Below are 22,076 nucleotides of genomic sequence, written 5' to 3' on the forward strand. Positions count from 1 at the left end.
GCTGAATAAAGATAACCTCTCAAACACAATTCAGAAAGTTATAGTTCTTATGTTGGATGGCAACCTATGCAATTTTTGAAAATATTAATATAGCTTAATAGGTACACTGTTCCAAAAGAACAAGCTAAGGAGCCAAGTAGATCCCTGGTTCAAATTTTACTTTGCAGTTGTTGAAAGTAGAGCTAATATGCTCTGAAGTATCTAGCACCATGTATTAGTTTGCTAGGGCTGCCATAAAGTATCAGGCTAAGTAGCTTAAACAACAGAAATTTATTTTCTCACAGTTCTGGTGGCTAGAAGTCTGAGATCAAGATGTGGAAGATTTGGGTTCTTCTGAAGCTTCTCACCTTGATCTGTTGATGGCCATCTTCTTCCAGTATCTTCCTACGGGCCTTTCAGTACCTGTGTCCTAATCTCTTCTTATAAGGACAATTTATATTGGATTGGGCCTCATATAATCTTATTTTACCTTAATCACCTCTTTAAAGGCCCAATCTCCAATTATAGTCACATTCTGAGGTACTAGGGATTAGGGCTTCAACATACGGATTTTGTGTGGGCACAAATTCAAAAAGTTATAGTTCTTATGTCAGATGGCAACCCATGCAATTTTTAAAAATATTAATATAGCTTAATTGTTTGAAGAATCTGGCACTGTGCCTGGCACACAGCAGATCCTAATAAATAGTAGTTATTAAGCAAAAAGAAGAAACAGTTTCTAAAAGGATTTAATTTCCTTTTATATTCCTTCTATAATGGCAAGAGAAGAGATTGAAGGATAAGTATTCACTCTTCCCAGGATAGTCTTTATTTAAAGGGATCTAAAGGAGTTGTGGGGTTAAGAAGAAAAATGGAGTTTTTAATACTAGACCTCCTTTCCACTTGACCTCAGAAGTCTGCTACAGACCCTGATCTGGGAAAAGATCAAATATGACTGGGTTCCAAAAGGAAATAATTACCACTGTCTACATTCCACCTCCTCATCGCATCAACATTTATGCAACAAAGTGACTACACTAATTTTAAGAATTTTTACATAAGGTTTTAATTCAAATTATATTTAGACAAATAATGTTATCTAAAGGAATTTTAATTAAATTATTTAAAAATTTCTTAGTAATTTCATGAGTTCAATTTTTATCTAATTTATCTAAATGCTAATTTAGCATATGAGTGCTTACAACGTGACAGGGACAGTGCTTATGTATATTATCCCATTTAATCCTTATAACCCTTTGAAGACTTAGGAAAACTATTTTTTAAGTCAAGAGAAAAAATTTCTTGATGATGCAGTCTTTTTAAAGAACTTTATTAAGATGGTTCTCACAAATTAGGGAAAAGCTTATTTACCAGTAAAAGAAATATCCTTATTTAATGACACAAGTGAAAAATATCAAAGAGAATTTGGTACCATAACTTGGATAAACTCCAGAGTTCCTGGTTTCCAGTTCTAAGCTACACTCTAATGTAGTGCTCAAAGCTTTAAGAAATACCAAATTCAGTCACTCCTGAAATGATACATAATAGCACTGAGTCTACTTACTCCTTTAATTTCTCCTATGTGCACACATGTACACTAAAATAGCCCACCAAACACAAATCTTCCCTTGGATATAGCAGAGATTAAGATTAAATATGATATACAATATATTTTTTTGAAACATTACTAGTAGAACACAAATGTTACTAATGAAAGAACCAGTAATTCCTTTTTTACTTCAGATGGCTTCAAATGTTCAGCAACATTTTAAAGACTTTCACATACAGGCTAACATATAGCCCATTTTTCTTTTATGAGAGAAATGTACGAACAGTACCCTTAATTATACCCCGGCAAATAGGGCATTTTCTTAGAGAAGGGGCGCATTCCTGGCATACTACCAGATGACCACAAGGAATGAATACAATAGAAACTTCTTTGTCCATGCACACTTTACAAGTTCTTTCTTCTTGCAACCTCCTCAATTGTTCTTCCAGTGACAGTCCTAGTAACAACAACAAAAAACTTGAGTGAAATTGAATTTCTACTTTCGTTCTCATTGAAAAAATAATATGAGTAATAATTCATGTTGGTGTTAAGTCTTAATTTTGTTTTACCTGAAACATCTTCTGATGGAATATACTTCATATTCTTTTCCACTGAGAAAAGAAAAATACACAAAAAGCATCACTACCAAATATAACACTGCTTAACCCACTACCTATCTGTTTTACCTACTATCTACTGAATATAGATTCTAAGTATATATTATCAGAAAATATTCAACCATACTAGTTGGGCAATAAAGGACCATTTTTTTTAGAACATGTTAAATTACAGACTATAGTTTGCTAACTGGATTTTGTCAAATACAAAGATGAACATAATCCCAAGGATTTCTAAAATAATTTTACTAAAAAACTCACCAAACAAGTTCTTATATAATGTAGAGTCAATTTCTTTTAGACAGTTTTTGAAGATGTTGGCTGCAGCATTTCCTTTAACTAAAACAGTATCAATCAGTTCTCTTGCTTGTAAAGGTATCTGTGTCTTTTGTTTAATTATATCATGTTCTTGTTTATTAATTATATTGGCCTTTAGAAGATTATCCAGGATAGGAAGCACACAAGTCAATTGTTGAAAGAGCGCCATTCTATTCTTCCGAATTAATGACAAATCATCTTCATTTTAGAGAAAAGAAAGAAAAAAATCCATTAGACTTTAAACTGCTCCGGCTACACTCATACCAACCCTACAAGCAACTTAGCACTAAACAGGAACTTGAAAAATGACAAATTTACTTATTTGCACGTTAATGTCTCTCACTTGAAAAGCTTCCAGAAGGTTTAGCTAAAGCACATTATATAGTGTACACAGAGCCTCTGTTTGTGTCCCTTTCTTAAGTCAGTACATTTATATGCTTAGAAGCCTGCTTTTCCTTTATTCTGTTGAAAGCAAGCAGAGAATTTTAGAGGAGAGGAAAAATTTCCCACCTCTGTACTTTCCCCCATGGAATTAATAATACATACTAATTTCCACTTGCATTATATCACTTTGCTTTTGAAAAAGTTTTTAAATGTTAAGTATAGTTGGTGTATAATCTTATAGTGGTTATATTAGTTTTAGGTGTACAACATTGTGACTTGACATTTTTATACCTTACAATGTGATCACCCCGCTGAAAATGGGCAGAGAACATGAAAAGACATTTCTCCAGAGAAGACATAGACAGCCAATAGACATATGAAAAGATGCTCAACATCACTAATCATCAGAGAGATGCAAATCAAAACCACAATGATACCACCTCACACCAGTCAGAATGGCCATTATCAAAAGGTCGACAAAGAACGTGTGTTGACGAGGATGGGGAGAAAAGGGAGCCCTCTGTACTATTGGCGGGACTGCAGACTGGTGTAGGCCCTATGGAAAACAGTTCAGAGGTTCCTGAAAAAAACTAAACAGATATAGCCCTGGCCGGTGTGGCTCAGAGGTTGGGGTGTCGACCCGCACACCAAGGGTCTCAGGTTCAATTCCCAGTCAAGGGCACATACCTGGGTTGCAGGTTGGATGCCTGGCCCTGGTTGGGGCTCATGCGGGAGGCAACCAATCCAAGTGTCGCTCTCACACTGATGTTTCTCTCTGTCTCTCCCCCTCCCTCCCCTGCCCATTCCCCTTCCACTCTCTCTAAAACTCAATGGAAAACTACCCTCAGATTAGGACTAACAGAAACAAAAAACAACAGATACAACGTTTGACCCAGCAATTCCACTTCTGGGTGTTTATCCAAAGAAAATGAAAACACTAATTCAAAAAGATAAATATCACTTTACTTTTATAAGCACTTCCATATAAATTGTCTTACTTGATACAAAGATCCTGTCGATTAAACAATATAGGGATGACTGCTTCTCATTTTCAAATAGAAAAGACTCAGAAAAGAATGAGAACCTGTCCAAGGTGACAGACACAATCAGTTGCAGACCAAGGTCTCCTAGTGTTCTTTTCAACTCCATGGTTATGAAGGAGTACTACAGAATTCCTTTATCTACAGTCTCACTTTCCACTGTTTCAGTTATCCACAGTCAACCATGGTCCAAAAATAGTGAATGGAAAATTCCAGAAACAAACAACTCATAAGTTTTAGATTGTGCACCATTCTGAGTAGTGTGATGAAATCTCACTGTCCCAACTGGGACGTGAAAAATCCCTTTGTCCAGTGTATCCACACTGTATACGCTACCCACACATTAGTCATGAGGTTATCAGGTCAACTGTCATGGTATCGCAGTGCTTGTGTTCAAGTAACCATTATTTTACTTTATAATGGCCCCAAAGTCATTCATATAACTTTTATTATAGTACATTGTTATAATTGTTTTATTTTATTATTAATGTTAATCTCTTACGTGCCTAATTTATAAACTAAACTTTATCATAGGTGTATATATATATGCATAGGAAAAAGTATATATAGGGTTCAGCATATCTGCGGTTTCACATATCCACACTAGGGGCCTTAAAACATATAGCTTGCGGATAAGGTGGGGACTATTGTACTGCATTGTTGAAGAGTCTGAGCTATAAAGTCAGGTCAGATACAGATCCCCGTACATAGCCACTTACTAGCTATGTATCCTAACCTCCAGATTCCTCAGTTTCCTTATCTACGAAATATAGATAACAGCACCTCCTTCAACAGGTTGTGAGAATTAAATGAGATAATATACATAAAGTATTCAGCATAACATCTGGTACATAGTTAACTACCAATATTATTTTAGAAATGTCTATGTTTATACCAATTTTTTAAAAATTGCATATGAACCAAGTCTAATCTCTTTTGTTTCCAGGAAATGTTTTCTCCTTTAACCTCAAATCAAATAAAATCCACAAATTTCCTAAATTTACAGAATATGAGCATGAATTCCTGACGTATTTTTCAAGAAGTTCCTTTTTTAGTGTCCCAATTACCATATTTAACTGCCTGTTCTCAGCCTTAAAAAAAAGTACATCTTTACATTTATAAGTTTAATGAGAAATAAGTGGTGAAAAGTGAAGTCTATTTTCCTTACCCTTTAGTTCTTTCTAGAAATAAAGAGAAAAAGTATTTTCCAATCCAAATGCCCCAATTTTCACTATACATGCAACCTTCACCTTTGCTAGCTCTTTAACCCTATCTTTTGCATACTAGTCTCCACAGCTAGTCTATAAGCTCCTTGAGAACAAGTACCGTGACTTGCACAAGTGTCCATGTTCAATAAATATTTGTTGAAGAAATGATTACTCAAAAGACCTATTTTGGGAGTCTGAGACTTAACATAATCTGGATGAATACCAAAATCAGTTCCTTATCTTTGGGCTGGACAGGGGCTTCTCGCCAAGCCCAAGGATTTTATCATCAGTTCTATTTTTATATAAGATTCACTTATAAGGATTACAGAGTCAAATACCATATTAATATGATTTGAAGGAACTTAAAAAAAGAAAGAAAGAAGACCTGCGTTCAACTTTAAAATCGTGCTTTTTCAGAACAACTTAAACTTGTTATAAGAAGTAAATAGAACTCAAGAAGAGTTACGCTAAAATCCTCTGATTAGCGTATATCAGGGAATCTTAACTGGGTAATAAATATAGAAAAAAGCTGAACTCAATAGTTCTCAAGTAGTGCAGTCCACTGCACAGGGGAGAAGGGGGTGTGCGGTTTGGAAATGACTGGAGGCCTCTATGGGCAATTAGTGAACAGGTGAGGATGCAACTGTCCTGTGACGTGACACAACTCTATGAGCCCCACTGAGAAATACTGCCGTTTACTAACATTCCCAAATACCTGATGCCATTTCTTCAGTTTGTCTTTCTTTTTCCTCTTGTCTGTTTTCATCTTCAGCATTAAGAAGTGCTGACACAATATCATTAACTGTTTTGTAGTTCTCTCCAGTTGTTAGGATTTTACTCTGAACTGTCTGCTTTACCAAGCTTCTACTGAAGCCCATTTCCAAGGCTGCTTTCACCACAGGTGTGTTCATCATGACTGCATCTTCTGAAGAACTTTCTCCAGGTCCAAAATGAACGACTATTTGAAAAGACATGTACCAATGTTAAATTCCACAAATATAAACATATGTAGGAAAATGTCTACAACACAATCTTTACTCTCCTGTTGCTTATACCCTGTAAGAGAGATGAGCTACATGCATCAATTACTGTAACTCCAACAAAAGTTTAAACTTAATCAGGATCAAATGAGAGTGTAATAATATGCTGTACTTTTAAAAAAATACCACTTCCATTTCCCAGGCTACATTTCAGACCTACTTAATGAGAGAGTAGGGATGAGGCTTAGGAATCTGTATGTTTTAAAAATTCCTCAAATGATTCAGATGTACAGTCATTTTTAGAAGCTAATATGCTACACAAATTTAGAAGTGAGAAATGATCTCACTTGGGCCAGGAAAGTTGGGGAAATCAGCAAAGACTTCACGGAAAAAAATGGCATTAGAGCTCTGACTTGAAGATGAAGCAGAGAGGATAACAAGCAAAGACAGGAAATACAGTAAAACGGAGGCTAGTTCACACAAAATATGTCTAAAGATATAATCGAATATGGTTAAAGCAGCAGACAGTCATATAATTTCACACAGTGAAATGCTCTCAAGACAATAAAGCAGTGGAAGGTGATTAAAACAAACTAGGGGGCAGGAGGGCACTTAGGTAAGGTAATCAGGAAAGCTTTTCTGATACCAGGGTCAATGCTAGCCAACACGGCTCTATGAAAATTACAGACATAATTCTTCAAGACACTTTACTGCCATCTGCTGGAAAACTGTTATAATAAACAAATATACAACGGCTACAACGTGTACTGTGCTCCCTTGCTCAAACATATGTGGAAGCCCTGTCTGAAGAGAGAACACCAGAACAAATACTTGAGTGATAAAAAGGAGTGAGCTATGGGAGTATCTGAAAGAAATCTTCCAGGCAAAGGGAAAATCAAGTGTAAAACCTTAAGTCAAAAGTAAAGCTTAAGCCTGGCCGGGCGTGGCTCAGTGGTTGAGCATCGACCTAGGATACAGGCGATCAGGGTTCGATTCCCAGTCAGGGCACATGCCCGGGGTTGCGGGCTCGATCCCCAGTGGGGGGCGTGCAGGAGGCAGCCAATCAATGATTCTCTCATCACTGATGTTTCTATTTCTCTCTCTCCCTCTCCTTTCCTCTCTGAAATCAATAAAGATATATTTAAAAAAAAAAAAAAAAAAAGACTAAAGCTTGATATTTTCAAGAAACAGAAAGAAGGTGGTATGCCTGGCCAGTGTGGCTCAGTTGGTTCAGCATTGTCCTATGCACCAAGAGGTCACTGGTTTGATTCCCAATGAAGGCACATGCCTGGGTTTTGGGCTCAATCCCTGTAGGGGGCGTGCAATGGATGTTTTTCTCATCCATGTTTCTCTCTCTCTCCTTTCCTCTCAAAAAAAAAAAAAAAAAATCAATAAAAACATACTTAAAAAAAAAAAGTGGCAGTGAAAGTCAGAGAGGAAGATGATGCCCAGCTCATGTAGAGCCTTGCAAGAGGTTTACATTTTATTTTGCCAGAATATTCCAGGAGGGTTTTAAGCAGCAGACTGATAAAACCTGATTTCTTTTTTCAAAAGATGATTCTGCTAGCTTGGTGATAAACTTTAATGAGGTAAAATGGAATCAGGGAGACCTGTTAGGATATCTTAATAGAAGATGATGGCAGTTTGGATTAGGTTGATGCGGTGGAAATAGAAAAAAGTGGTAAGATTAAGGTAGAGATGAAAGGACTTCTAATTAAATATATAAGGTAAAGAGAAGAATCGGGAATGATGCCTGAGTCAAACTTTTTTTTTAACCCTCACCCAAAGATATGTTTTTCATTGATTCTAGTGAAGAAGGAGAAGGAGAGAAAGAGAGAAAATATCAATATGAGAGAAAAACATCAATTGGTTACCTCCTGTACATGCCCCGACTGGGGATCAAATCTGAAACCTGCTTATGTGCCCTGACTGGGAATGGAACCCATGATCCTTTGGTGCACAGTACAACACTCTAACCAACTGACCCCAAAACAGCTTCGTATCCCTCAGGACTTGGCTACAATCCAATTATCTTAGTCCTGTCCCCAATACCATATACCAAGAGAATGGAGAGGAGCCATGCCCACCTATGCTTTGGGTGTCAAGCATAAAGACCTCAATCCCAGCTGTGGACACTGAAGTTGCCTATGAACCAGATAAAGCCATGGCCCAGGAGCCACTGGAGATACACCTATCAGACTGTAGATTCTGAAAGAGCTGGGTTCCAACCCATCCCAGCTGCAGTCCACACATAGTCCTGCTGCCACAGGGGCCCAGCAAGATACTCCCAACTGAGCACCTGGAGATACTGAAAGGGTCCTACTCAGCTCCAGTCCCTCTCAGCCACAGTCCACAGCAGTAATGCTTGCACAAGGAACTGGTGGGAGACACTCATGTCTGCACCTCAGGAGATCCTGAAACAACTCCAGCCTCTCTAAGTTAAGGAGCAGTCCAGTCCACCAAGGGACCTGGTAGGAGACATATCCATCCATGCCTCCAGAGCCAGGTCTACAGACCTCAATCTCGGCTGAACTTGAAACAGGTTTGGGGCTCAGTTCCAGCCACTCTCAGTTATGTTCCAGAGCCAGTCCTGCACATCAAGGGACAAACCCAATGACCAGACAGGAGCCCCTACCCCCAAGAACCTGAAGGGAGCCACATTCTTCTGCACACCTGGTAACAGGCCCACTATCTGGAGCCCAACTGTGTACACTGAAACTGACCCTTGTCCCAACAACATCCTACTGAACAATGTACTGGAGTCAGTACCATCCACCAAGGGACCAGATAGGATCCAAGCCAGCCCAAGTCCCTAGCAACAAGCCCATCAACCATAGATACCACCACAGACCCAGCAACAGCCTCATAACAGCTCCAACCAAGCATGACTGCAATCCAGAGAAAATCCCATCAGCCAGGGGAACCTACAGAAGAAGGTCTTTACCTGCCGAAACCAGTCTGTAAAGAGCTGTTTGCTCCTTCAAGTGTAGAGACACCAAGGCAAGGTTACATGTATCATGTAAATCAGGCAAGTATCACACCACCAAAGGAAACTAATAAAGTTCCACTAATCAACCCTAAAGAAATGGAAAGCTACGATTCGCCTGACAACTATGATTTGCCTGATAATGAACTTAAAAGAATCAATTAAAGAAATTTAATAAAATTCAAGAGAACAAAAATAGACAACTAAATGAAATGAGGAAAACAACATATGAACAAACTTAGAAGTTTAATAAAGACATAGAAACCACCCTGGCCAGTGTGACTCAGGGGTTAGAGAGTCAGCCCGTGCACCGAAGGGTTGAGGGTTTGATTCCCTGTCAAGGGCACATACCTGGGTTGCAGGTTCGATCCTCAGCCCCAGTGGGGGCACATGTGGAAGGCAACCAATTGATGTGTCTCTCTCACATCGATGTCTCTCTCTCTCCCCCGCCCCCCCACTCACTCTAAAAAGCAATGGAAAAAATATCCTCAGTGAGGATTAACAAAAAACAAAAAAGAGAGAAATAGAAAACATACAAAAGAACCAAACAGAAATTCATGAGCTGAAGAATATGACAGAACTGACAAATTCAACAGAGAGATTCGACAACAGACTTGATCATGCAGAAGAAAGAATCAGAGAACTTGAAGGCAGGTCATTTGAAATTAGCCAATTATAGAAACAAAAAGAAAAGAGATCAAAAGAGTGAAGAAAGCCTATGTGAATTATGGGACACTACCAAACACATGAACAGTCACATAATGTATGTTCCAGAAGAAGAGAGAGGGAAAGGGAGAATTTAGTATTACTTAAAGAAATACTAAATTTTTTTAAAAGAATAGCTGAAAACTTACCAAATCTTGGGAAAGTTATGGATATCCAGGAACAGTAAGCTCAAAAAACTCTAAGCAAGATCAACCCAAAGATTATTCCAAGGCACATAATATGTTAAAAGTCAAAGTGAAATAGAAAGTTGTGCTTTCAAAGAAGCAAGAAAAAAACAATTTCTCACATATAAGGGAACCCTCTAAGGCCTTTTCTGCAGAAATCTTGCAGACCAGGAGAGTGACTTGATATAGCAAAGTGCTTAAAGATAAAAACAATCAATCACACAAAACAGTCCTTCAGAAATGAAGGAGAGATAAAAACATCCCAGACAAACAAAAGCTGAGGTAGTTCATCAACCCTAGACCTGCCTGACAAGAACTGCTGAAGGGATTTCTTCAATTTGAAATGAAGGGACACTAAGTAACAGCAGAAAACATACAAAAGCAAAAAACTTACTGATAAAGGCAAGTGTATAATCACTTCTTCTAGTATAAAAGTTAAAAAAAAATTATAGCTACAGTAATTTGCTAATGTATTATTAATATAAAAAGATGTAAAAGTATAACATCAATAGTGTAAAATGTGGGGTGAGAAGAAATAAAACTGTAGAGTTTTTGTATACGACTGAAGGCAAATTGTTATCAGCTTAAAACATACATAAGACGTTTCATGTAAGCCTCATGGTAAACACAAAGAAAAATTAATCAGAAAGGAAGACAGCAAGAGAAGAAGAAATGAACAAAGGAACTTGTAGAAAGTAAAAAAAAAGTAAAATTTTAATAGTAAGTCCTTAATGATTACTTTAAATATAAATAGACAATTCTCTGATCAAAAGATACAGAATCCAACAATATACTGCTTACAAGAGACTCACTTTAGCTTTAAGGAAACAGGTAGGCTGAATGTGAAGGTATGGAAAAAGATATTTGTGCAAATGGTAGTAAAAATAGATGAGGAGTGGCTATGCTTACATAAAATAAAATAGACTTTCAGTCAAAATCAGTGACAAGACAAAGAAGGTCACTACAGAAGAGTCAATTCATCAATAATATAACAATTGTAAATATATATGTACCAAACATTGGAGCACCTAAATATTTAAAGCAAATGTGAACAGAACTAAAGAGAGAAATAATTATAATTGTAGGGGACTTTAATACCCCACTTTCAACACTGGATAGGTCACCCAGAAAGAAAAATAACAAAGAAACAGTAAACCTGAATAACACTATACACCAAATGGCCCTAACAGACATACACAGACCATTCCATCCAATAGCACCAGAAAACGTTCTTGCCAATCTCACATGGAATATTCTTCATGATAGATCATGTGTCAGGCCAAAAACAAGCCTTAACAAATTTAAGAATACTGAAGTCATATCAAGTATCTTTTCCAAATTAAACAACACACTCCTGAACAACCAATGGATCAAAGAAATAAAAGGGACATCAGAATATATCTTAAAACAAAAAAAAATACAACGTACCAAAACTTAGAGGATGCAGCAAAAGCAGTTGTAAGAGGGAAGTTGTAAGAGGGAATGTAGCAATAAATGCCTACATTTTAAAAAGGTCTCAAATAAACAACTTAACTTTAAACAATATGAAATTTAAAAAAGAAACAAAGCCCTAGTTAGTAGAAGGAAGGAAATAATAAAGATTAGAACAGAAATTAATGATACAGAAATTATAAAGAAAATAGAAGAAAAGAAACTAAGAGTTGGTTTTTTGAAAAGATAAACAAAATTGAAAAACCACAGCTAGACTAACCTAGAAAATAAGACTCAAATTATAAATGAAAGAGAAGACATTACAAAAGAAACACCAGAAACGCAAAGGATCATAAGAGAGTATTATGAACAACTAACACTAACAAAGCTAACAAACTGGACAGTGTAGATGAGATGGATCAATTCCTAGAAACATACAACTTACCAACACTGAATCATAAAGAAACAGAAAATGTGAACAGACTAATAGCAACTAAGGTGATTGAAGCAGTAATGAAAAACCCTCTCAACAAAGAAAGACCAAGACCAGATGGTTTCACTGGTGAATTCTACCAAAGATTTAAAAAAGAATTAATGCCAATCCTTCTCAAACTCCTCCAAAAAATTAAAGAAGAGGGAAAACCCCAAATCCACTTATGAGGCTAGCATTACCCTGATACGAAAGCCAGATAAGGACACTAAATGAAAGAAAACTACAGACCAGTATCCTTGATGAATACAGATGTAAAAATTCTCAACAAAATACTAACAAACAATTCAAAAGCACATTAAAAGAATCATACTTATGATAAAGTGGAATTTATCCTATGATGCAAGGATGTTCAACGTATGTAAATCAATAAACATGATAACCACTTTAACAGATTAAAGAATTAAAAACATGATCCTCTCAATAGATTCAGAAAAAGCATTTGAGGAGTTGCCCTTTCATGATAAAAAGCTCCCCTGACAAATACCTAACATCTAGCCCAATTCCTAAATCATATGTGAACTGGGTCTTTTCAAATATGCTAGCTTATAGCAAACAACTTTTCCTCCTTGGAGGGCTTATTGTTTGCACATTTCCTTGGTATTCTTTGAGCTATTTGTTATGGTTGTTTTTCTTTAACATGTGTCTTGATTCCCCACTTGAAATGTCAGTATTTTAAGAAAGAGCCCTGGCTTGTGTGGCTCAGCGATTAGAACGTTGACCCGCGAACCAAAGGGTATTTGGGTTCGATTCCCAGTCAAGGGCACATACCTGGGTTGCAGGTTTGTTCCCCAGCCCCAGTTGGGGCGCGTGCAGGAGGCAACCAATTGATGTCTGTCTGTCTATCTGTCTCTCTCTCTCTCTTCCCTCCCTTCCACTCTCTCTAAAAATAAAAAAAATAAAAAAGACTAGTACACTTCTAAGAATCCTCTAACAATGTCATGAATCTTAGCAGACACATTATTTATTAGTTAACGTCCAGCCTTTTTTCCTATGACCTCAGAAATCCTTTGTTTATATACTTTGGTTCCTAAATTCTTATAAAAATTCCCATTCCATATATGAAGTATTTTCATACATACTTGGTGGATCAGCATTTTCATCTGCAGCAGTGTCTGAAGTTGACAACAGCTATGAAACAAGAGAAAAATTAATAGGTAAAATAAGAAATCTCAAACAACCTGCAAAGTAACATTAAAATAAGTTTCCCTTAAGTAATGTACATACTCTGAAAACTGGGTAATTCACATAATACTTCATTTTGCTTGCCCTGGCGGGTGTGGCGCATTTGGTTGGAGCGTTTTCCGGTGCACCTGAAACGTTGCAGGTTTGATTCCTGGCCAGGTTTCGGGTTTGATCTCGGGAGGGGCACATGCAGGGTGGAGGAGTTGGAGGGGGTGGAGGGATGAGGGGTGGAGGGTAGGGCAATGGATTGATGTTTCACTCTCACATTAATGTTTCTCTCTCTCCCCTCTCCCTTCCTCTCTAAAATCAATAAAAACATTTAAAAAATATTCTTCACTTTGCTTTGTTTTACCTTAATCATCATAAAAATTTCCTTAAACTTCACCTACTTCCAAATTAGAATTCAAGTATTTCTCTAGTTTCAGGAAAGTACGAAAAAGTATTAACAATTTCTCATTCCTTTTAGTCATATTTCAGTTGGCTCACTCTCAGAGGTTCCAAATGCCTGACCATTTATTTTCTTTTCTTTTCTGGAAAGGATGGAATAGACACTAAATATTCTCCTCCAACCTTACCACAAATTGTATAGTAGTATGTTGAATGATTTTCAAAAAACTAAAAACAAAAGACAATCTCTTTTTTAAACCCCCTTAACAAGGTAGTTAAAAAAAATAAAAATTAAAGATATTAATATGAAACCAAAACCTGTAACTATAATTAAAAAACAGATGTAACCATCACTTCTAATATTTTTTGTAATCACTATTTAGGAGAATTCAGTGTTGTCAATTATAAAAATTTATTTACCTGTTCAAGAAGATGAGGATATCTGGCTTGAATTTCATCAACAAACTCCTGTCCTTTCATGCGTATCAAGAACTCACACCTAAAACATAAGAGGAAATTTATTCTTTTTCATTGTTTTATATCAAAAATATAACCTGATCATTCTAGAAAAGTGGCTTTCACACTTGTTGTACCCCATAATATAAACACTTTACATCACAATGTAGCATACATATATACCTAACAGGAACAAAATTCTCAAATATTACAGACTCTTACTATGTGTTGATGCATTCTGATATTTTCTATTTCATTCTATTAACACAGTAACAACAATAAAAGGATCTAGACCTATAAAGGAGCACAAACTGAGGCTTGGAAAATGCTGTTCTAGACAATTTAATTTGGGGGCTTAATACAGTTTCAGAAACTAACACAGTATTCCTAAAATGTGATCTTTCACAATATAGTAACTGCTAAACTCTTACATTACATTTAAAGCACAAACCCTCCCTCCAAATAATACTGAGTCAAATATTTTCATCTATATATAATGTGACAGTGTTATCCAAATACCCGTTTTCAAACTACTAGGGTTTCTCAAAGGTGTTTCAGGAGGTTCACATAAAATCTGTTTCCATTTCATTCCTTTTGTTTTTCAACAGATAGTGCTAGAAAACTAGATACCCATATATAAAGAACAATGAACCTTGACCTATGCCCACACTACATACAAAAATAAACTAAAAATAAATCATACACATAAATGTAAAATGTACAACAGAAGAAATGGTAGGAGAAAATCTTTTTGACCTTATGTTAGGTATTGATTTCTTAGATAAGAAACCAACACCATAATCCATAAGAGATAAAACTGATAAACTGACATCATCAAAATAAAAACTTCTGTTCATCAAAAGACACTGTTAAGAAAATGAAAAACAAGCCACAGACTGAACATTTGCAAAACACATCTGATAAAGCACTGTATCCATAGTATATTATGAACTCACAAAACTTAATTTAAAAAAAAAAAACTTAAAAATGGGCAAAAGATTTGAACAGACACTTCACCAAAGATGTACAGATGGCAAATAAGCAAATAAGAAGCTCACTAACATTAATCAATAGGAAATGTTAATTAAAATCACAGTGAAATATCACTATGTACATATCTATTAGAATGGCTAAAATAAAAAGACCGACAGTATCAAATGTTGTTAAGGATTTGGAACACCTGGGGGTCTCATACTGTGTCAGTGGAAATTTAACATTTAACAATTTAGCAGTTTCTTATAAAGTTAAAACAAAACTTGCCATACAACTCATCAATCACATTTGGACATGTTTACCCAAGAAGAATGAAAACACGTATACACAAATGTTTATTAATGTTTAGAGTGGCTTCATTCATTATTGCTCCAAACTAGAAACAACTCAAATATCCTTCAATTGGTGAATGGGCAGAATTAGTAAAGATCATATACATGTTCAGGACTCAAGTTTATCAACCAAGTAATAGAACTAGTTGTCACTGATTTGATCTTTATACAGTTTTAAATTATTTTTATTCTGGGACTGATTAACTAATATTCATAACAATTAAAGATAGGAAGTATAATAAACTCTGACTGCCCCATATATCCCCCTTCTCCAGTGAATGCCATGAGGACAATTTTTGGGTGTCTTATTCACTATTAAATTCCCAGCATCTAAAAGAGTATCCATTAAGCATCTGAATATTTGATAAATAAATAAACTGTGTTCAAACACAGTGATAATAATTATCCATTCTGGCTTTTCATTTACTGAGATTAAAGATTACCCACAGTCTAGGCGGTGTGGCTCAGTGATTGAGCATCGACCTATAATCCAGGAGATCACGGTTCAATTCCTGATCAGGGCACATGCCTGGGTTGCGGGCTCAATCCCCAGTAGGGGGCGTGCAGGAGGCAGCCAATAGATGATTCCCTCTCATCATCGATGTTTCTCTCTCCCTCTCCCTTCCTCTCTCTCTGAAATCAACAAAAAAAATATATATATATTAAAAAAAAGATTACTCACAATGAAAATTTGCTGTTTTCAGAAGTATTTACAAAAAACGCACCACTAAGCTCTTTCCTTTACTTATCTATTTAAAGCAAAACACAAGTTACAGAAATAAACCAAGATTTTGTTTTGTTTTGTTTTGTTTTATAAAGGACAAAATACAGCAATTCAAACACTGGAATTGGAAAGTTTGTTCTTGACTTTTTCATACAGTATACTTATATTTCAAATTATATGTACACAATCCCATAGAATCAAACATAATTAACTCATTTAAAATTCAGACACTAAAACATGTTTTCCTACATAACTTATTTAAAGTAAATAAAATATATATCACTTTTCAGAGTTAGAAAGTTAAAATTTATCTAGACATATTATGAATATTAAAGATATTTTAAAACACAACTTTTAACAATGTACTGATCCATAATAAAATACTTATTACTTCAAAATTTTGTTTTTTATCTTACACAAAAATGACAAAAGGATTTTTTACTTCCCGAAGGGGTTCCAGAGATTCCTCATATTGTGAAAGGTACTCACAGGTCAAAACATTATATTATATAATTCCATTTATAAGAGTCAAATTCATAGAGACAGAAAATAGAATGGTAGAGGACCAGGTAAATGCTGAGTTAGTATAATGAATACAAGTTTCAATTTGATACAATGAAAAAGTTCTGGAAATGGATGGTGGTAATGATTGAGAAATAATGTGAATGTTCTTAATGCCACAGAACTGTGTGCTTAAAAATGGTTAAAATTGTAAATTTTATGTTATGTATATTTTACCACAATTTAAAAAAAAATCATCTAGTCCAACTCCCTCACTTTACAGAAAGAGAAGAGAGGCTCAAAGGCATCACACAATTTGTCCAAGTTCAAATAGCTACTCAATAACACCAACAGAATTAATTTCTAATTCCATTTCCTTAACAACATTGCCTCTAAATTCTTTCTAAAAATAGGAGTTACTGGCAGAGTCAATGACCAAAGGAGATATGTGACATACCACAAGATAAAATTGGGCAGAAAAAAATTATTTACAATTATAATCAGATTTAACAATCGGATATTATATGCATTTTCTTATTATGAATTATCTTATTCATAGATCCATTTTATGTCACTTCTTATTTTCCTTTTCCCTTCTTACCTTTTTCTAACTTATGTTCTTTCTTTTCTATTTTACATATCTTTAATCCTTAAGTCTCCTTTAAAGCAAAATGGGAAATATATAAATGAAATGTATGGCCATAATTGTAAATGTGTCATCAAGTTGAACTACACCCTCAATACATGGCTTACAAAAGAAAAATGCACAGAACATTCTACAACATTTTCAATCAAAATAATTAAAGTTCAAATTGAAAGTTTTAAAAGGCTCGTTCCCCAATAGTATAAGAGAAGCTTTGTTATACTGAAATGTAAACTTAACCATGCAAGGATACCTACACTTCTTTAAGCAGTTTTATGTAGGAATATCTTTATAAACAATTACCTTGGAAACCACTTGGCATGTTCTACCCATGGGTCATCTCCAGATTCCCAACACCTTAAGCCACCATCACAACAAAAGCATTTGACATCATCATTGCGACCTTAAGAAAACAAAAGACTAAAATTGAGTACACACATTCTCATGTCAATCAAAATGAACTAGATAAAATGTAGAGCTATGTTAGTTTCTTACCCACATAATAGAAACCAGCACTTGCAAGCTGCTCAGGTTGAACTGGAACACTAGATGGCCAGTACATAAATGTTCTCAGTCGGGCTGCATGTGTCTGCATGCTCAAATTTGAAATGCTAAACCTCAGCGTTTCTAGAGAATTCTCCAAAAATGGACAGTTTGGGAAATGTCTCCGGTGTTCTGACATAGCATCGTCCTTTGGCTCCCAGTTACTTAGTTTCCCACCGCAAGCAAAGCAGGCTACCCTATCTCCAGGTCCTATGTAATAAAAACCAGCTCTTGCCAATTCTGATGGTGACAAAAAGGTTAATGGCCACAGGTTGTAAGTGAGCAATCTGGCTTGTTCTGTGCTCATTGCATAACTGTAGGGGTTAGTCCTCAATGGGGAGAAGTCTTCAACTGCTCTAGAATGAACAGGGTTTGGTAAAAGGTTGGGATAAGAACCACTGAATGAGCCACTTTGCTCCAAAGTGGGAGATAATGAGTGTGTAAAATTGTTCCTCATTGGAGAAGTATTCTTAAAGGTGGATTCCAAACTAGTAACAGAAACCAGATTCTGAATAAAGCTACAGCTAGGATAGAGCTGTTTATGCTTTTCAACAGGGTTGTCTCCTTGTTTCCAGTTATCCAGCATCAGGCCACAACAGAAGCATTTGACTTTGTCATTCACACCAGTGTAATAAAAACCAGCACGTGCAAGACTCCTTTCTGACACAGGAACACCAGTGGGGAAAGTTGAATATGTAGACATTCTGTAGAGTTCACATGAAAAGTCATATTTCATTGTGTGTTTGCTGTCAATTTTCCAATTTGACAAAATCGTGCTATCTTCCATTATACTCTTTTTTGATATGAGGGACCTAGGACAAGTTGTTGGGAGGTAGTTTTGTGCATGAGTGATTTCACTTTTTGATGGGTAAAAACTTTCACATGAAATTTCTCATCTCTTCATACTAAATTAGATACTTACTATATAAAAGAGAATCAAATGATAGACTCCTACTTAAAATTCACTACACCTACTTTACTGGATTTACACCTGAGTTTACACTCAGGTAGGATGAATATTTCTTCTAAATTACCAAGATACTCTGTAGTACTCTTTGGGATTATATTAACTCTTTTAGGTAACTCAGGTGCTAGTAGGTCATTATTTAGTGTAATACTAACATAGTGACCTGAAAGAAGTTGATACACTTCTGAAAAGATTTAAAACTACTTGACTTTTAAAGGTTTGTATTTCCAAAGTTCTAAACAACTATAGAATACGTAAATTTGCTTTTGGTTACAGACTACAAATACTGGATATCAAACCAATTACTCTTTATGCTATAAGAGGAAAAAAGTTTATGCAGACTTCTTTCTCTACAAGCACGTTAATATGATTATCAAAAATAAAAAATAAAAATTTTGTTTCAGTCTAGTACAAGAATTAAAGTTTTCATATGGTCACATTATCTAAAGGCTAATTCACACAACTTATTATCATAGTATTTACTTAAGTGGGTTATATTAGTTTCAGATAACTTTGGAGATATCAACACCCACCAGCTTTGTTGAACCTATGCCTGTTATACTGTGTGTGATGTCAAATGAAATGAATTTTGCTTAAAGCTCACAAACTGCTAATTTTTCCACCTGTGTTAATTATTGTCTGTATGTTTCCATTTCCTGCAGCATCATTACGTTGTCTTTCTCCCTAACTCTGCATACCACTTTATTATTATACCTGATGAACTGAAGGTATTTTCTTCATAAACTTAACTAGCTAACCATAAAATTTCCACAGCAGAAACTTCCTACACTGCATTTAAAAATTAACCTGTCTTTCATTTAAGGATCATACATCTGTAATATCATTCATTTTGTAATTAAAGATAAATCAATTTATCAAGATAAACTGTCCTTTGTAGTCCTTTGTGGTACTATCACAAATGCCTAATAAAATACTGTATTACCAACAGAATTACTACTTATACATAATGTACCAGTAATTAACCCTACTAGCCTCCTTTCTGAAAACCCTTCATATTTTAAAAATATAATTCATACACAAAATTACACTCCACAGAATTCAAGCTATATCCCTTTATAAGGTTTCTGGGTCTCCATAATGGGATTTATTACTGCAGCGGAAAAAAATGAGGAGGTAAAAAAGTAGTCTCTTCAGAGGTGTAAATCTGGGGAGAAAAAACACAAGAAACCTATTTTAGAAAACGATGTTCATAATAAAGAGCAGTTATACACTAGTATTCAATTTATTCAATAAATTCTAAAAATGATTTACACTTTAGAAAATACATCTTAATTCTAGCACATTCGTGACAAAAACTTAGTAATTGGAAAAGCTTTAATTAAAATAAATGCAATATAGCCTCTTAACAATAAGTATATATATGTATATATGTAAGTACATATATACATATATATATATTTTTAAACACAACTTTAAAGGCAAACGGACATTTCCTTATATGAAAATATCTTGCCCTTGGTCTCCCCTTTTCTGGTGACAACTTTTAATTAAGAATATCGCTGGCAAAAGGAGACAGTGGCCCAAGAGACTCCCTGTACCCCATCAGCAACAGGAGGACAGTAATTAGACCGTAACTATAGACCAGGACAGTAATTAGACTGTAATTACTTTTGTAATTATTTTTAATGCCAAGCCTCCCCGGGACTAGGCAAACTGACCGGTCAGAGTAACACGCATCGGGTACTCATTAATATAAATCCTTCAACGCCACAGCTCCCCCCCCCCCCCCCCCCCGCCCAATTCCAAAGCAACAGCAACAGCAAGCACCTCGCAACGGAACAAACGCAGCACCACGGCCTGCGCGGCACCGGGCGCGGGGCTGCGGCACCGGCGTGGACGCTGCCGTGGCACCGGGCTTGTTACCCCTTTAAATGACACGCTCCTACCCACGAGCACCGTGCCTGAACTCAGCCCTCCTTGCGCAAGCTGTGGCTGGGAGGGGGCCGGGCTGGAAGAGGAGAGGGGAGCAGGAGGGGGGCTGCCCGCTAATCCCTCACGGCACACAAAAGACTGCGAAGGCGGCGGGGCGCCGCCGAAACCAATCTGAAATCAATCGCCTCGTCGCCACAGGGCTGTGTCGGTTTCCACACACTGAAAAGCACACCGAGGTTGAAGCTGGAAACCCTGCAAACGCTCTGAGAGCAAACCTCTCGGTCCAAGTCTGAGGGCCGGGAAAGTGGGCGGCGGCCCGAGCAGGCAGCCAAACAGGTTTTTTGTTTTTTTCCAAAAAATTATTTTCCACTGCAGGTCTTGGAGTCGGAGCTTCCGAACTTAAGCAAAGCCCAGGCGAGAGCGGGCAGCGGGGAGCTCGCGGGAAGCTCCACAGCCAGGCCGTCCGCCCGCGGCCCGCGCAGCTTCGGGGAAGTGGGCCCCGGGGGCCCGCGCGCCCCAGCTCGCCCCGCGCGGCCCGGGCCCGGAAGGGGCGCACTCACCTCAGGGCAGGCGCAGCGCACACGGCCACCGGGCGGCTGCCCCGCGGCCTCCACACGCCAGGAGCAGCAGCGCCCACTCGACGTGCCGCGGAGCCAGCGAGGGTCCTGGCGCTGCCGAAGCTCCCCCCGCCCGGGCGGGGGCCCACATCGACGCACGGTGACGTCAGCGCGCCGGGCGGGGAATGCGTCACCGGGGCGCGGGGGCGCCGGGGAGTCTGCGGTCGGAGAGCGGGACTCGGCGCGCGTTCCTGTGCGGTTAGTGGGGCGTCCGGCGGGGCGAGGCGGCGGCGTGCGCATCGATCCGGCGTTAAGGTTTTCAAGCTCGCGGTTCGAGCGCTTTTGCCATTTGCCTTCCTGTCTGTGCCTGACATTCTCCCGAGGGGGACGTGGCAAACCCGTGAGCCTGCGAGGTTGACCCTTGGAAAATCCTGGGGAAACGCCCCTGCACGGTGCTTTCTGTGCTTTCTCACCACGTCAGCTCCGAGCTATGTGCGCAGCTCGGGCCAAGGGCCTCCGTGTGACGCCTGCGCCCGTCCGGAGCGACTGCGCTGGGGAGTAGTCGCCCTGGGGCTCTTTTGCTTCAGTTAAGTAAACTGTTGTAACCTTTTTAAACGGCTGTAACCGTTTTTCAGTGGATCTCAGCCGCGTAGCGTCAACGTTCAACGGCTTAACCCTGGAAATGGAAAAAAGCGGAAGTGTTGGGAAGTAGAACAGATTAATTTTGAAGACTTGATTTTATAATCTTGGGAATTCTACTTCAGTTATATCTAGTTTATGATTAACCGGCGTTATTTTATTTTTAAACTTTTCTTTGTTTTTAAACTTTTGGTTTTCTGTTTTTGGAGAGAGATGCACTGACGAAAACGTGTCTTTATTTCAAAAGCTCATCTCTAGCGACGCCAACAGTATTACAGGCCAGGCTTTACTGCCAGTTTTTTTCTGAATATGGGTAAGATGGAATGGACATATTCATATATGTGTGTGGATATATATAAAAAAATTGTACGTGAACCACAAAGG

At 37.4% G+C, this 22,076-nt stretch overlaps 1 protein-coding gene across 1 annotated transcript; it reads right to left on the reverse strand.

The window, feature by feature from the left end:
• Positions 1 to 1,293: 1,293 nt before the first annotated feature.
• BIRC2 (baculoviral IAP repeat containing 2) lies at positions 1,294 to 21,522 on the reverse strand. The gene is made up of 9 exons (XM_081153670.1): positions 21,057 to 21,522; positions 17,589 to 19,768; positions 17,397 to 17,496; positions 13,865 to 13,943; positions 12,955 to 13,003; positions 5,811 to 6,053; positions 2,407 to 2,661; positions 2,098 to 2,139; positions 1,294 to 1,985 (listed from the first exon to the last, which is right to left on the reverse strand). Exons 2-9 carry the CDS (start codon positions 18,421 to 18,423, stop codon positions 1,792 to 1,794), a joined length of 1,797 nt encoding a protein of 598 aa, XP_081009796.1. The 5' UTR covers positions 18,424 to 19,768; positions 21,057 to 21,522; the 3' UTR covers positions 1,294 to 1,791.
• Positions 21,523 to 22,076: the final 554 nt, after the last annotated feature.

The sequence above is a fragment of the Miniopterus schreibersii genome (assembly GCF_964146895.1).
Source record: "Miniopterus schreibersii genome assembly, chromosome: 12".
In the NCBI taxonomy this organism is placed as follows: Eukaryota; Metazoa; Chordata; class Mammalia; order Chiroptera; family Miniopteridae; genus Miniopterus; species Miniopterus schreibersii.